This window comes from Rhinoderma darwinii, chromosome 6, assembly GCF_050947455.1.
Source record: "Rhinoderma darwinii isolate aRhiDar2 chromosome 6, aRhiDar2.hap1, whole genome shotgun sequence".
NCBI lineage: Eukaryota > Metazoa > Chordata > Amphibia > Anura > Rhinodermatidae > Rhinoderma > Rhinoderma darwinii.
The window spans coordinates 140,358,479-140,374,046 of NC_134692.1; the positions used below are offsets into that span (position 1 = coordinate 140,358,479).

Genomic DNA, 15,568 nt, shown 5'->3' on the forward strand with positions numbered 1-15,568 from the left:
CTCTAACTTCAAGCTCTTATAATCCGACATAGGAATAAGATTTTCTTTAATACTCTTTTAAAATATGTTAAAGGGGCTTTCTTATAAATCTCCTGGTAATTCTCCTTTAAGAACCCCCTGAGCAATTTTTGAATGGAACGGCTGCCTTCCGATAACGGCATTTGTAATCTACTTACAAAAAATAATTTTGGGGTTCAGAATTTCCCCCATGATACAACGCCCCGTTGTGTCCGTAAGAATGGAAAACCTGAACCCCTTTGCTATAAGGCCTTAAAGGCTCTGGTTCTGGTGGGGCATTTGCCCTTCATAGGTGGGGCACTATTTTATGCCTTCAATTGGCATTGTGCGCAGTTTCAATAAGATGCCCTGATACAGTGGTCTCCAACCTGTGGCTCTCCAGCTGTTGTGGAACTACAACTCTCAGCATGTCCTGGCAGCCGCAAGTTACAGGAATCAATTTTCTTCTTTTCAGCCATTTATCTTGCAAAGAAGAATATCCGGAAACAAGGAGACCTGGTGGAGTATGAGAAGGTCCGTCGTCAACATTGTCATCTCCGTTATTCTGGAATTTGTAGAGAAAGCTGGGTGACCACCGTTATGGCCGCCATTGCAGCTCCCCTGGGGTTGTCACTCAGCATTCCTATAATCCTTAAAGGGAAATCAGCCTATTTATAAAGTGATCTGGGAGAGGGGGATGCATCACTGCAGAAATTGGCAGATTTGTCTTTCGAGATTCTGAGAAAGCTGGGTGACCACCATGGTGGGAGCTTTAATGGCGACCATATTAGTTGTCACCCAACTTTTCCAGAAACAACTGTCTATTGTCATTTTAGAGGGATATAATCTCCAAAGAGGACCTCTCAGCCCTCCTGACATTTCTCTTTACATTCACCTTGTAACAACAACGCTGCGCCGTTCCTCTGGTACTACTCCTGGAAATGTATGAATAAATTGATAACTAGACTGAACCATTCCCCTTGCCAATACGGTCTGTCTATACAGTCTGACACTGGGCAGTGTTTGAGAGTTACATACATAGTTAGTACGGCTGAAAAAAGACACATGTCCATCAAGTCCAACCAAGGGAAGGGAAAAGGGAAGGAAAAATTTCTACACATAGGAGCTAATATTTTTTTGTTCTAGGAAATTATCTAACCCTTTTTTAAAGCCATCTCCTGTCCCTGCTGTGACGGCTCCTGCAGTGTCTACTGTCCCTGCTGTGACGGCTCCTGCAGTGTCTACTGTCCCTGCTGTGACGGCTCCTGCGGTGACTATTCCATAAATTCACCGTTCTTACTGTAAAGAAGCCTTGTCGCCTCTGCAGCTTGAACCTTTTTTTCTCCAGACGGAGGGAGTGCCCCCTTGTTTTTTGAGGGGGTTTTACAAGGAACAGGATATCACCATATTTTTTGTATGTGCCATTAATATATTTATATAAGTTAATCATGTCCCCCCTTAGTCGTCTTTTTTCAAGGCTAAATAGGTTTAATTCTTTCAATCTTTCCTCATAACTTAAATTCTCCATGCCCCTTATTAGCTTCGTTGCTCTTCTTTGTATTTTTTCCAACTCCAGGGCATCCTTTCTATGAACTGGAGCCCAGAACTGAACTGCATATTCTAGATGAGGCCTCACTAATGCTTTGTAAAGTGGCATTATTACATCTCTGTCCCGCAAGTCCATGCCTCTTTTAATACACGACAATATCTTGCTGGCCTTTGAAGCAGCTGATTGACACTGCATGCTGTTATTGAGTTTATGATTTACAAGAACACCCAGATCCTTCTCAACAAGTGAATCCGCCAGTGTAGTGCCCCCTAGGACATATGATGCTGCAGATTATTACACCCAGATCCTTCTCAACAAGTGAATCCGCCAGTGTAGCTCCCCCTAGGACATATGATGCATGCAGGTTGTTGGTACCCAGATGCATAACTTTACATTTATCTACATTAAACTTCATCTGCCAAGTGGACGCCCAAACACTTAGTTTGTTTAAATCTGCCTGTAATTCATGAACATCTTCCATAGTCTGAACTATATTACATAGCTTGGTGTCATCTGCAAAAATAGAAATAGTGCTATTAATCCCATCCTCTATATCATTAATAAATAAGTTGAATAATAGTGGTCCCAGCACTGAACCCTGGGGTACACCACTTATAACCGGGGACCATTCAGAGAAGGAATCATTGACCACAACCCTCTGGATACGGTCCTTGAGCCAATTCTCAATCCAATTACAAACTATATTTTCTAAACCTATAGTCCGTAATTTACCCATTAGGCGTCTATGGGGGACAGTGTCAAATGCCTTTGCAAAGTCCAAAAACACTATATCCACAGCGGCCCCTCTGTCTAGGCTTCTGCTCACCCCTCATATAAACACTAAATCCACAGCGGCCCCTCTGTCTAGACTTCTGCTCACCTCTTCATAAAAACAGATTAGGTTAGTTTGACAACTTCTGTCCTTAGTAAAACCGTGCTGGCTGTCACTTATAATGCTATTTATTGTCACATAATCCTGTATATAGTCCCTCAATAGCCCCTCAAACATTTTCCCCACGATGGATGTTAAGCTTACTGGTCTATAATTACCCGGGGAAGACCTAGAGCCCTTTTTGAAAATAGGCACCACATTTGCCCTGCGCCAGTCCCTTGGCACTATACCAGTCACTAGAGATTCTCTGAATATTATGAAAAGGGGGACAGAAATAACCGAACTAAGCTCTTTAAGAATTCTAGGGTGTAACCCATCTGGTCCCGGAGCCTTGTGCACATTTTATTTAATTTAGCTTGGACCATCTCTACATTCATCCAATTCAGTATATCAGCCGATATATTAACAGCACTGGCACCGGCTACATCAGCTGCTCTTTCTTCAGTTGTATATACAGAGCTAAAGAACCCATTTAGTAACTCTGCCTTCTCTTGATCCCCTGTGATCAACTCCCCATTACCATTATCTAAGGGTCCTACATGTTCAGACCTTGGCTTTTTTGCATTTATATGCTTGAAGAATTTTTTAGGATTTGTTTTACTATCCTTGGCCACCTGCCTTTCATTTTGTATTTTTGCTAATTTTATTACATTTTTACAGATTTTATTAAGCTCTTTATATTTTACAAAGGCTGCAGATGTACCCTCAGATTTGTATTTTTTAAATGCCCTTTTTTTGTCATGTATTGCCCCTTTCACAGAAGGTGTAAGCCATGTGGGGTTTAATTTGAGTCGTTTATACTTGTTACCTGTAGGAATAAATTTTGCACTATAATAACTCAAAGTAGATTTGAAAATCTCCCATTTATCATTTGTTCCATTATTTGACATTAGTTCTTCCCAGTCCATATCCTGAATTGCAGCCCTCATCCTGGGGAAATTGGCTTTCTTAAAATTAAATGTTTTTGCCCTCCCAGCCTGCGTTTGTTTTTTACAGTATAGGTAAAATGTGAGAGTGTAGGGACAATCCTCATTTTTATTAATACATTTCCAGGAAGAACAATTGAGGGGCGGCACAATGCAGAATTATTATTTTATGTGGAATAAAAGTAGTAAAATAGACATATCAGGAGAGCGGACAGGCCCCCTTTAATTGTTCTGTAGGTACGTCCGCACGTGTATGTTCAGGCCGTATTGCACGTCTTGTATGTCATCCATTATTTTTTGTGTGGATCTTACAGGAAAATTATAATCAGCTGCACAAGCGAATTAATCACACATGGGACTTCGTGGTGATGCAAGCAAGAGAACAGATCAGGTCAGTGGGCACAGGGTCTTATTTATAGAAATTTGTGCAGGTAAAAAGTGTGGCCCAGAACAGCCAATCACATTGCAGCTTTTTACAGCCCATGATAAATTCAGTCTACATTGCTCCAATCTTACAAATCCCACTTCAGACAACCACTTTTTTGCCAGAAGTTTCCTCTGACTAGAAGCTGATCACTGGAAACCCCAGCGATCCACTGCAATCAATGATGGAACACTGCAGCCAGTGTTCAACTTCCCTACAGCGCCACCACAGGTGAAATTAAGGATTACTCCCTTTCCATTGAAAACAATTTAATGTACTTTTTATACACAGATGTGCCGGGTCCTCCAGAACAACAAAAACTCTTTGTAGCTCGTCTCTGTTCCGGTTTATGTAGGAGGGTGCCAAATGGGGGCATGCCATCTATTAACTCAGAATTCCCCTTTTAATAATTCTGAACTAAAAGGAAGGAGTTGCACCCACTAAATGGTCAACCCAAGGCTGGTAAATTATTACATGCGTACCTCCTCTCTGTGGATGATAGTAGCCAATCTGAGTCACATGAGGCACTATCCTGCTATTCTGACTCCTTACAAACGGGAAGTGCCATGTTTTTAATGAGTCAATAGGGCGGAGCTTAGTTCTTCTGGCCCTCTTATTAGCTTTTAAGGGGCCATTAGGAGAGAAAAATGTCACCTTGTAGCTCTGCTTTAATAAGACATTCTACATGTTCTACTCTATTCTAGTGACCGTCCCATTACGGGCGCTGGTCCTGTGCAGAACCTTCTATATATGTTGCCGATTGTAATGTATGAATTCACATGTCCTTAAAAAAAGGCCCAAAAATATAAAAAGTCCGGTCAAGATCATGACATCGGTGACGGGTCTTATCAAACTTCTCGATGCCCCTGTGCATGTGTTTGCGTCAATGTTGCACAATTCTGAATTATTTTTTTTGACGGCATAGGTTTAATAATTTCAGATTTCTCGAATGCCGTGGCCTCGTGTGGTCCTGGAAGCAGGGATTAGTCCGCTCTAATCCATCCCATATCTTCTCTTATTGGGGACTGGGACTCGTTTGCCGTTTGTATTAATGTTTTGTTAAATCGAAACAGACCAACTTAATTCTTTTTGTTCCTGACCTCTATTGAACATTGAAATATTGTCGAACTTTGCCAGAAGTCGGTCTGGAAATAATATATTAGAATCCCTTGTGGTTCCCTGCACACGTATCACCTTGTGTTGTAATAGTGCTCCCCATTGTGCCACACACAGTCATAGTGCCCCAATTGTGCTACACACAGTACTAGTGCCCCATACAGTAATAATACCGCCACACGGTAATAGTGCCCTCCTTTGTGCAGACACAGTAAAGTCACTCCCTTAGTGCCCCCACACAGTGATAGTGCCCCTTTGTGCCCCACACACCTTCTATAAGGCCCTTTTTGTGTGGCACACAGTAATAGTGCCCCCACACAGTAATGATGCCCCCTTAGAGTCCCCTATACAGTAATTATGCCCTCTTAGAGCCCGCCACAGAAAAGATGCCCACTTAGTGCCCCCACACAGTAAGGAGGTCACCTTAGTGCCCCCCACGCAGTAAAGATGTCCCTATTAGTGCAATCGCACCATAATGATGGCCCCTTAATGCCCCTCACACAGTAATTATGCCCCCTTACAGCCCCACACAGTAATGATGCCATCTTAGTGCTCCCACACAGTAATGATGCCATCTTAGTGCCCCCACACAGTAATGATGCACTATTAGTGCCCCCACACAGTAATGATGCCATCATAGTGCCCCCACACAGTAATGATGCCATCTTAGTGCCCCACACAGTAATGATGCCATCTTAGTGCCCCCACACAGTAATGACCACCTTAGTGCCCCCACACAGTAATGATGCTCTCCAAGTGCTGCCACACAGTAATGATACTCCCTAGGTGCCCACAGACAGTAATGATGCCCCTTAGTGCCCCCACACAGTAATGATGTGAGTCCCACCCTGTCCATTTGAAGAATCCTTTAAAAAAAAAACATATATTTGACAAAACTAGATTAGAAATGGTGAATGTATATAATAAATATGGCGCATTCTATTCGCAGCATTGTTGTAAACACACGGGGCCATTTTCCAGACTTATTTCATTCAACAAATTCCTCCCCAGTCTCTCTCCCTGATTCCCAACACCAACCCCTCTACCAAATTTCACGTCCTTTGATGGAGTCACCGGTCGGGGTTCTCCCATATCTGGAATATTTGTCCTGAAATACTATAATATCTCGCATCTGATTTTCTATATTGACCCCATAATCATTGCTGATGTAAAATCCTCGGCGCTGATGGATCTCCCGTAGAGTGCCACGCTTCGGGACACGTAGGCTTTTTTGTAAGCACGTTTTAAACCTCTATAAATAAGTAAGGTGTTTATGCGCTATACTTAATACAGACGGCACACATGAAATATTCATGCAAATCCATCATAAAAAATTCAGGGATCGTGTGTAATATTTGTATGGGTTTTACCGGATGGGCGCAGCTGCAGCAGCATATTGTGCAGAATTATTACAGCCGCCCGTGTTCTATAGGATTACGAGCGCTGGCTTCTTTTTTTTTTTTTTGTACAATTTGATTTTCGGACATGGATCTTGTTGTAGGTTTTTATTGCACTCCTCTGATATGTGATCTGTCCCTGGATCCCAAAACCGGACCCGTCAGTAGTATGTGCTGGTTTGTTGTCTTTGCACTGCACATAGTGCGCCCTCCCTATGATGCCCTGCTGACAAATTGTAGATGGCCATCTTGTAATAGTGGAGGCGTTTCATAATCTGTGTCAATGACTAATGAATAATTTTATAATAATGTCTAGTTTGTCCCTATGACAACTCTTCGTGTGCTATGCCAGCTCAGTGTTATCACAGGGACACTGAACCTTATAGCATCTTATTAGATGTCTTGTTGGATTATGATTTGATAACATAAGGCCCTGTGTCCCTATGATAACACTGAATAGCCAGCACAAACTAGGAAAAAGAATCCTTCCTTCGAATCTGGTGGGTGTTTTTTCCCCCTTAGGAAATGGTCTACGTGACACAACGGGCCTCATTTATCAAATTTATAGCAACCAATCAGAACTCGGCTTTCATTTCTGAAACTACTCAGGAAAAATGAAAGCTACTCTGCGATTGGTTGCTATGGGCAAAAAGGCCAGTTTTTCTGTTAGACATTTTTGATAAAGAAGGCCCAATGGGCTGTTTACATAATTCCCAACTCTTGAATCCCCATTTACGTGTCATTTTTAGCCCTATTCCCGATTCACTTAGGACACCCACAACGCCCACCTTTTGGGGTCAGATTTTCATAAACCCTGCCCTTTCTACGTCCATTTCACGGGACACCCGTGAAAAACAAGATGTTTGGCAGGTATGTAAATGTAACAAAACCTTGCGCCCCCCAAGATCTAATCCTTTCGGACCAGACACCCTACATTCACCAAAAAGTCATCTAAAATTTTTGTATAATTATTTGTATTACGGTCTTGTCTTTTACATATAGAGCCGCCAAACAGCGCCGTAAAGGAGACCGCATTGTGATCGAGTGCCAGGAGCAGGCGTATTGGCTGGTTAGCAAACCATCGGTAAGGTCACTTTAAGGCTGTATTTACACGTGGTGTTTTTGTGGCCTTTTTTTTTTTGTGGAACCGCTGCGTTTTGTTTTTTTTGCTAAAATTAAGTATACAAGACTCGAGTATTCCGGAAATGCTTAGTAAATTGTCATCCTTCTGTCTTTTGTGTTCTTTGGGACGTTATAAATAAAGTTGATTGAAAAGAACATAATCCTAGGTGTCCATTCTATTTCCCGGACATGTTGTATGTTAACAGAGAGTCCTTGTAGCTGGGGCCCCAAATATATTCTCTCAGGGGCCGAGTTACTACAGGAGATCTATTATAAAGTGTGAGTATATATAATGCTCTCTTCAACAAACTTTATTTAAAATGTCCAGGAGAACTCTTTTAATGTCAGGACACCGAAAATCATATATATATAAAATCTCAGGAATCCCACTTGCAGGGGCAGAAGTCGCAGTCGCACCCAGATCATGGTGTCTGATGGGGCCCAAAAGCCCCTCTGCTACATAAGAAGACACCAGTATTATACATAGTAGGTGGGCGCATCGGGGCCCAGACGGGTCTGCCCGCTTCTACAGTATATCCGGAGAGGACTGGGAATTTTTGGGAATATTACAGTAATATATTCACTAAGGCACTAAGCTTATTACAATACTGGTTTCATAGCCAATTGGATCGCAGAAGTGACTTTGGTCTCCACAGGTGATCCAGGGTAGTCATCTGCTGGCTGTGATGCCTGTTGCTAGGCAACAGCCCACATTTATTCAGTTCCTATGTAATAAACGGAGCGTCGCCCCAAAAAAATCACCATGGATTCTGAAGGACCCCCTAATAAATAATAGAAATGACAAATCCCATTACTTTCCGTGGTGTCCCTTTTAATTCATTTTTTTTTAAGAGCAGTGTATGTTTTTAGTTTTATTTGCAATGATCCCTCCGTCAGAATATATCATAAAGGAGCATAAAACCTCCCGATACTTTATAGTTGTGGTATACAGCGGCAGGTTGTGAGTCATCGCTGCTGTATCCCCACATCTGTCCCACTCAGGATGATCTCATGTGCGTTGTCGCCCACGCTTGTCTTTCATCGTAGGGTCTGATCTTCCAGGCCGCAATATTTGCATCTCTGATCTAGAAAGAAAAACGTAGGGGTCGGCCAAAAATCAATCCTGGTGCTTTCATGTCACCTTCATACGACTTTGATGTCCCGATTCTCCCGTCGTTAATCCCGTGTCTCGTCCTTGATATGGTTGTATGTATTAAAGCACGAGGTTTGTGTGAGCGCTGTATAATTAGATGTGTATCATTTCGCTCCGCCGTGTTTTATCACGCTGCTGGGATTCTTTTCTTATTACACTAAATATAGCCTCGTTCCTTGGCACGTGTTCAGACATAAAATTAATGTAAGAAATCTACTTCTCGCAGGAACGGGGGGAAGATTTGGGATAAGATTTATTGGGGGCAAGGCTTTCATTGGAGAAGCTTTAGAAGATGCCGTGTTGCTCTAGAATAAACAACTGGGATAGCTGTAGTAATAATAATAATTTATAATGAAACATTAAAACTGCTCTACAGGCTCCTCCTAGTTATCGAAGGCTCCTCCTACTTATTGACGGCTCCGCCTCTAAGCCCATGTCTGGTTGTTGTTTCTTCATTCCAGTTTATAATCATTCGGTCTTTGCTGCAATAGAAATCTGCTCTACATGTATTGTCTTCCTGCTGAGCTTGTGCTGATTTATACAGAAGCCAACCTTAAAAAAGTAGAGCTGCAGTGTAAAGAATGGAGGACATAACTTCAAATTTGTGTCTGATCTACACAGGTGTAAAACAAGGCTCCTCTTCGGAATCCTCTAAACCTTATATAAGGAAATTGCAATTTCCTAACATATTATAAGGATAAGCCATTTAATTACTACCCATTTTAAGTACTCGAGGCCACTGATGTTCCTGATATATCGCTGTGTATTTCAGCCAGGATGCCTAAATGTGATGGAACGTGGGCCGGAGAGAGGAGACTGCTACTCAGGGAGAATGCCGCTGGTGAGATTATTTATTTGATCCCTTTTCAGCATAAAACCGATGTTGTGATTAGTGTTGGGGGTTTCTGTTAGATCTTAATTTTAGATTTAACTCTAGCTGTTATATTGGTCTCCCACTTGGGTGACTACCATTAATGGCCGCCATTATAGTTCCCTTAATAATTGCTGCTTAACTTTTTACAGAAAACGAATGATGTGTAACTCTGCATTGTGATGCACATTGCATTATCCCCCGCTTACTCTCTCCTATAACCCTTCCTCTGTGTGTGTCAGTCTTTACTGTAGTTCTGCATTCCATTCATGAACCAGGAAGCTCTAGTGCTATAGGCCTAATACTATTATTTCTCATGTTTTCAGGGAAGGAATGTGGATTATTATAAAAAGGAGGTAGGTACAATTTGTTTTTGACAGGTAATATAACAATTTGCGACTTTTACTTCTATTAGGAAGTAACAATATGTTGGTAAAATGTTAAGCTCTGTATGCTGGTATTACTTGGGAACTGTATTATGGTATCATATGAGCACTGTATGGTGGTATCATATGAGCACTGTATGGTGGTATTATTTGGGCACTGTATGGTGGTATTATTTGAGCACTGTATGGTGGTATTATTTGAGCACTGTATGGTGGTATTATTTGGGCACTGTACGGTGGTATTATTTGAGCACTGTATGGTGGTATTATTTGAGCACTGTATGGTGGTATTATTTGAGCACTGTATGGTGGTATTATTTGAGCACTGTATGGTGGTATTATTTGGGCACTGTATGGTGGTATTATTTGAGCACTGTATGGTGGTATTATTTGGGCACTGTATGGTGGTATTATATGAGCATTGTATGGTGGCATTCTTTGAGCACTGTATGGTGGTATTATTTGGGCACTGTATGGTGGTATTTGAGCACTGTATAGCGCTTTATCATGTGTATCGTATGGTGGTATTATTTGAGCACTGTATGGTGGTATTATTTGAGCACTGTATGGTGGTATTATTTGAGCACTGTATGGTGGCATTATTTGAGCACTGTATGGTGGCATTATTTGAGCACTGTATGGTGGTATTTGAGCACTGTATGGTGGTATTTGGGCACTGTATGGTATTTGAGCACTGTATGGTGGTGTTTGGGCACTGTATGGTGGTATTATTTGAGCACTGTATGGTGGTATTATTTGAGCATTGTATGGTGGTATTATTTGAGCACTGTATGGTGGTATTTGAGCACTGTATGGTGGTATTTGGGCACTGTATGGTGGTATTTGGGCACTGTATGGTGGTATTTGGGCACTGTATGGTGGTGTTTGGGCACTGTATGGTGGTATTATTTGAGCACTGTATGGTGGTATTATTTGAGCACTGTATGGTGGTATTTGAGCACTGTATGGTGGTATTTGAGCACTGTATGGTGGTATTATTTGAGCACTGTATGGGGGTATTATTTGTGCACTGTATGGTGGTGGTATTTGGGCTCTGTATGGGGGTATTTGGGCACTGTATGGTGATATTATTTGGGCACTGTATGGTGGTATTATTTGAGCACTGTATGGTGGTATTATTTGGGCACTGTATGGTGGTGGTATTTGAGCACTGTATGGTGGTGGTATTTGAGCACTGTATGGTGGTATTATTTGGGCACTGTATGGTGGTATTTGGGCACTGTATGGTGGTATTATTTGGGCACTGTATGGTGGTATTATTTGAGCACTGTATGGTGGTATTTGAACACTGTGTGGTGGTATTTGAACACTGCGTGGTGGTATTTGAGCACTGTATGGTGGTATTTGAGCACTGTATGGTGGCATTATTTGAGCACTGTATGGTGGTGTTTGAGCACTGTATGGTATTATTATTTGAGCACTGTATGGTATTATTATTTGAGCACTGTATGGTGGTATTATTTGAGCACTGTATGGTGGTATTATTTGAGCACTGTATGGGGGTATTATTTGTGCACTGTATTGTGGTATTTGGGCTCTGTATGGGGGTATTATTTGGGCACTGTATGGTGGTGGTATTTGAGCACTGTATGGTGGTTTTATTTGGGCATTGTATGGTGGTTTTATTTGGGCATTGTATGGTGGTTTTATTTGGGCACTGTATGGTGGTATTATTTGGGCACTGTATGGTGGTTTTATTTGGGCACTGTATGGTGGTATTATTGAGCACTTTAGTCTACTGCGCTATATGATTCAGTCAAAACGGAACCCTTCAACAACGATGACAAACCGAAACCATCACCAAAGTTTCCGTCACCATTGAGATCAATAGTGATGCAAACGGAAGCTAAGGTTTCCGTTTTACCTTTCCATTGAGGGGTTCCCCCCCCCTGAAAGCAACGCTGATGTGAACACACACAGCCTAAGCATGCGCTCCTCATTTCTTATTTGCAGTCTCTTTTCTTCTAAGCTCAGATGTTGGCGCTTCTGCCATCAGTTTCTTGGAGAGGAAGTAGCAGTCTGACATCTACCATTGTCAGCCATGTTAACTCTCATGGGTCTTCCCTTTTCTGTCACCCAAAAGCTCCTCCCCTGGGAGGTATACACTACCCTTGACCATTGAAATAAAACATTAAGATATAATATATAATTGCAAATACAAAAAAGTTGTGTTTTTTTTCCTTTTTAGATAGAGTACCTAAAAAAAGCCACGGCACGTACGAGAGTGAAATCGTCCATCTGTCTGGAAGGGTGAGCTACATTATATTTAAATATGTCTATTGTATCCGGGGAGCAATAATCATAAAGGGGACCCTGCTGGTACTGGTTCATATTACTACACACCCCTTATCCCAGAACATGAGGGCCTATTTCTATTTTTGCAGATGACACCAAGCTATGCAATATAGTTCAGACTATGGAAGATGTTCATGAATTACAGGCAGATTTAAACAAACTAAGTGTTTGGGCGTCCACTTGGCAGATGAAGTTTAATGTAGATAAATGTAAAGTTATGCATCTGGGTACCAACAACCTGCATGCATCATATGTCCTAGGGGGCGCTACACTGGCGGATTCACTTGTTGAGAAGGATCTGGGTGTTCTTGTAAATCATAAACTAAATAACAGCATGCAGTGTCAATCAGCTGCTTCAAAGGCCAGCAGGATATTGTCGTGTATTAAAAGAGGCATGGACTCGCGGGACAGGGATGTAATAATGCCACTTTACAAAGCATTAGTGAGGCCTCATCTAGAATATGCAGTCCAGTTCTGGGCTCCAGTTCATAGAAAGGAGAAGAAATACAAAGAAGAGCAACGAAGCTAATTAGGGGCATGGAGAATTTAAGTTATGAGGAAAGATTGAAAGAATTAAACCTATTTAGCCTTGAAAAAAGACGACTAAGGGGAGACATGATTAACTTATATAAATATATTAATGGCACATACAAAAAATATGGTCAAATCCTGTTCCCTGTAAAACCCCCTCAAAAAACAAGGGGGCACTCCCTCCGTCTGGAGAAAAAAAGGTTCAAGCTGCAGAGGCGACAAGGCTTCTTTACAGTGAGAACTGTGAATCTATGGAATAGTCACCGCAGGAGCCGTCACAGCAGGGACAGTAGATGGCTTTAAAAAAGGGTTAGATAATTTCCTAGAACAAAAAAATATTAACTGCTATGTGTAGAAATTTTTCCTTCCCTTTTCCCTTCCCTTGGTTGAACTTGATGGACATGTGTCTTTTTTCAGCCGTACTAACTATGTAACTATGTAACTATGTCCTACCCTTGTAAAAGCCCTTCTCTATAGCAAGGGGTAGGAAAGGATGGAACCCTCAGTCTAGTCATCCTCGTCATGCCAGTGGATTAAGGAGCCCTCCATTGGTTGACACCATCCACTGGAAAAGAGATGGGGCCAACATGAGGCGGGTTCCACTTTCTATATGTCCCAAAGCAGCAAGAGAGGCCACATCTATGTTGTATACTAACTTTTTGAGTAATTGAAATAATGGAGTTTGAGTGGTTATAAATATCATAAATTAATTATTCGTGTTCCTTCATGGGTTCTCTGCCCTCAATGAATGGAGCAGAGCCAAGTTTATGTAGCGACCCTCAAAGCCGAGAAATTATTTTTGACCCTTAGTCTCTTGCACAATCTTCTGTAGATGTCCATGGGCACGTTCCACTGTCACTTACTCATGAAATATTAAATTCCAATCTGAGCAAAAAAAATTAAAAAATTCTTGCCCACATGGGACACATCTACGGCCAAGATCCTTGTGATAGTCTCGTCTTGGAAAAGTCATCTACTCTGCCCAAATATGCACAGCTCCTAAACAAGTCACCAGTCCCAAGGGGAAAAAAATAAATCCTAAAGGGCATTTGCCCCTAATATTCAAAAATCATCAATAGCAAAGCTGGGTGACCACCCCTGTGGTTGTTGTAATGGTGGCCACATTCATTTTTACCCAGTGGGGATTTTATTATATAGAGCATGATCTTTTAAAAATGATTAATGCAGAACTGCGGCATCGTTTTCACGTTGTTATTTTGTGTTTCATTTTTTCCCATCTTTCTTGTAGGTTTCTTAAGTTCAGTGAGCAATATCTCCCGCATGATCCCATTATGTCTGGCTGCCTTCCCAGTAACCCTTGGATCACAGATGATGTCATGTACTGGACAATGAATGCTCCCATGTATGTATAACACAGGAAACTAACTGAAAAGATAAACATGCAGTCTTATGAAAAAGTTTTGGCCCGTTGACAGGGGTGCCAAAACGTTTGCATCAGACTGTATTTCTTATACACCTTAATATTACTACCAGGGTCCCAATGCCGAGTAAACTCCGAGTGGAACGGTGGACTTTTAATTTCATGGAGCTCTTGAATGACCAGCGGGGCCGGAAGGAGTTTTTACAGTTCTTGGAGAAGGAATTTAGTGGTGAGCATCAGTCCAGAAACTTGTAGTGTAAGCGCTATGCCTGTTCATTCAATCATTTTGTATATTTGATTTGCTTGTAGCTGAAAACCTATGTTTCTGGGAGGCATGTGAAGATTTACGATATGGAGAGCATTCTAAAGTGGCGTCCACGGTGCAGTCCGTCTATGAGTACGTCATCGATATACCGGATCTCAGTGTAAAGACTTCCAGATGATTTCTATGAAATGAAAGCGCTGAAAAACTTCTTGGCTGTGGACCTACCCCGATATGGGAGGAGTGTAAAATTCTTGGCGCTTTTCTTTACTGGGGCAATGATGAAAAGATGGTTCTTCAGATGTTGCCCATGTGCCAGGTTATGATATAGTTAGAAGACCAAAATCTTATATTTCTGGTAACGAAGCCCAAAATACTCTTTGTTCTATATTATTGTGGGCCAACACATGGGCCTATCCATATATGTTAGAAGAAGGTCCATTCTAGTCCAAACATCTGAAAGTTCTAATATACACCACAAACTTCTTTCTTGGTTTCACAAAACCACCCTTGGAAATATTCTTCAGGTCTAGGGGAAGGGAGGTCAACCGAGTGTATCCAGAGTGGAGGGACGTGGCCATAGAAAAATAAATGTAGAACCCTTCCCACCTTCTGGGCCATCTCGCCTTCTGGACCACCTCAATAACATAACACCCAACTACCCGGGAGGTAGGGACAGACTTAGGACCAAGACCACCAATTTCAGAATTGTGACTTTAGTCTTGGTAAAAGCTTGATATCTAGCAAGGCCTTCACCCATCCCGGGCCGCCTCCCAGTGGTATTGACTATTTATTTTGTACGTTTGCCCCTGTTTGCTAGCAATGGAGGTCTACCGAGTAGGATAAAGTGAGTTGCATTACTATGGACTCTTGGTAGTCACAGGTATTGCATGTTCTGGGCCATACAGTGTCTCAGTAGGTTTGTTGAGTGTTATCTTTTTGGCCTTTCTCGTATTTTAGGCATTTTTTGGCCCCTGGAGCAACTCGCTGGGTAAACATTGACAGCAAGACAATGGAGAAGACATTAGAAGGTATAAAGAATCCTCATCGTTATGTGTTAGATGATGCCCAAATGCATATCTACATGTTGATGAAAAAGGTGGGTTTTCAAAAATTCACTGCTAGTGTTGCCTTATAGAGAGCTGGGATTTTCTGCGTCTACCCACTGGTGCCCCCTACAGAAGCAAAAGAATATTACTAGCTGAATGTAATTAATGCAGGTGAATATTGAAGAGAGGAGGAGGA

At 41.8% G+C, this 15,568-nt stretch overlaps 1 protein-coding gene across 4 annotated transcripts in view; it reads left to right on the forward strand.

The window, feature by feature from the left end:
* The window catches only part of RGS11 (regulator of G protein signaling 11), a 64,923-nt gene that overhangs the window by 30,414 nt on the left and 18,941 nt on the right, over nt 1–15,568 (forward strand). For all 4 annotated transcript variants that reach the window (XM_075830678.1, XM_075830681.1, XM_075830679.1 and 1 more), the window contains exons 6-15: nt 473–531; nt 3,679–3,755; nt 7,304–7,385; nt 9,349–9,417; nt 9,774–9,803; nt 12,043–12,104; nt 13,930–14,043; nt 14,175–14,290; nt 14,371–14,458; nt 15,284–15,422. In XM_075830678.1, coding sequence (XP_075686793.1) covers nt 473–531; nt 3,679–3,755; nt 7,304–7,385; nt 9,349–9,417; nt 9,774–9,803; nt 12,043–12,104; nt 13,930–14,043; nt 14,175–14,290; nt 14,371–14,458; nt 15,284–15,422 — 836 coding nt within the window. The remainder of the gene's footprint in view (nt 1–472; nt 532–3,678; nt 3,756–7,303; nt 7,386–9,348; nt 9,418–9,773; nt 9,804–12,042; nt 12,105–13,929; nt 14,044–14,174; nt 14,291–14,370; nt 14,459–15,283; nt 15,423–15,568) is intronic.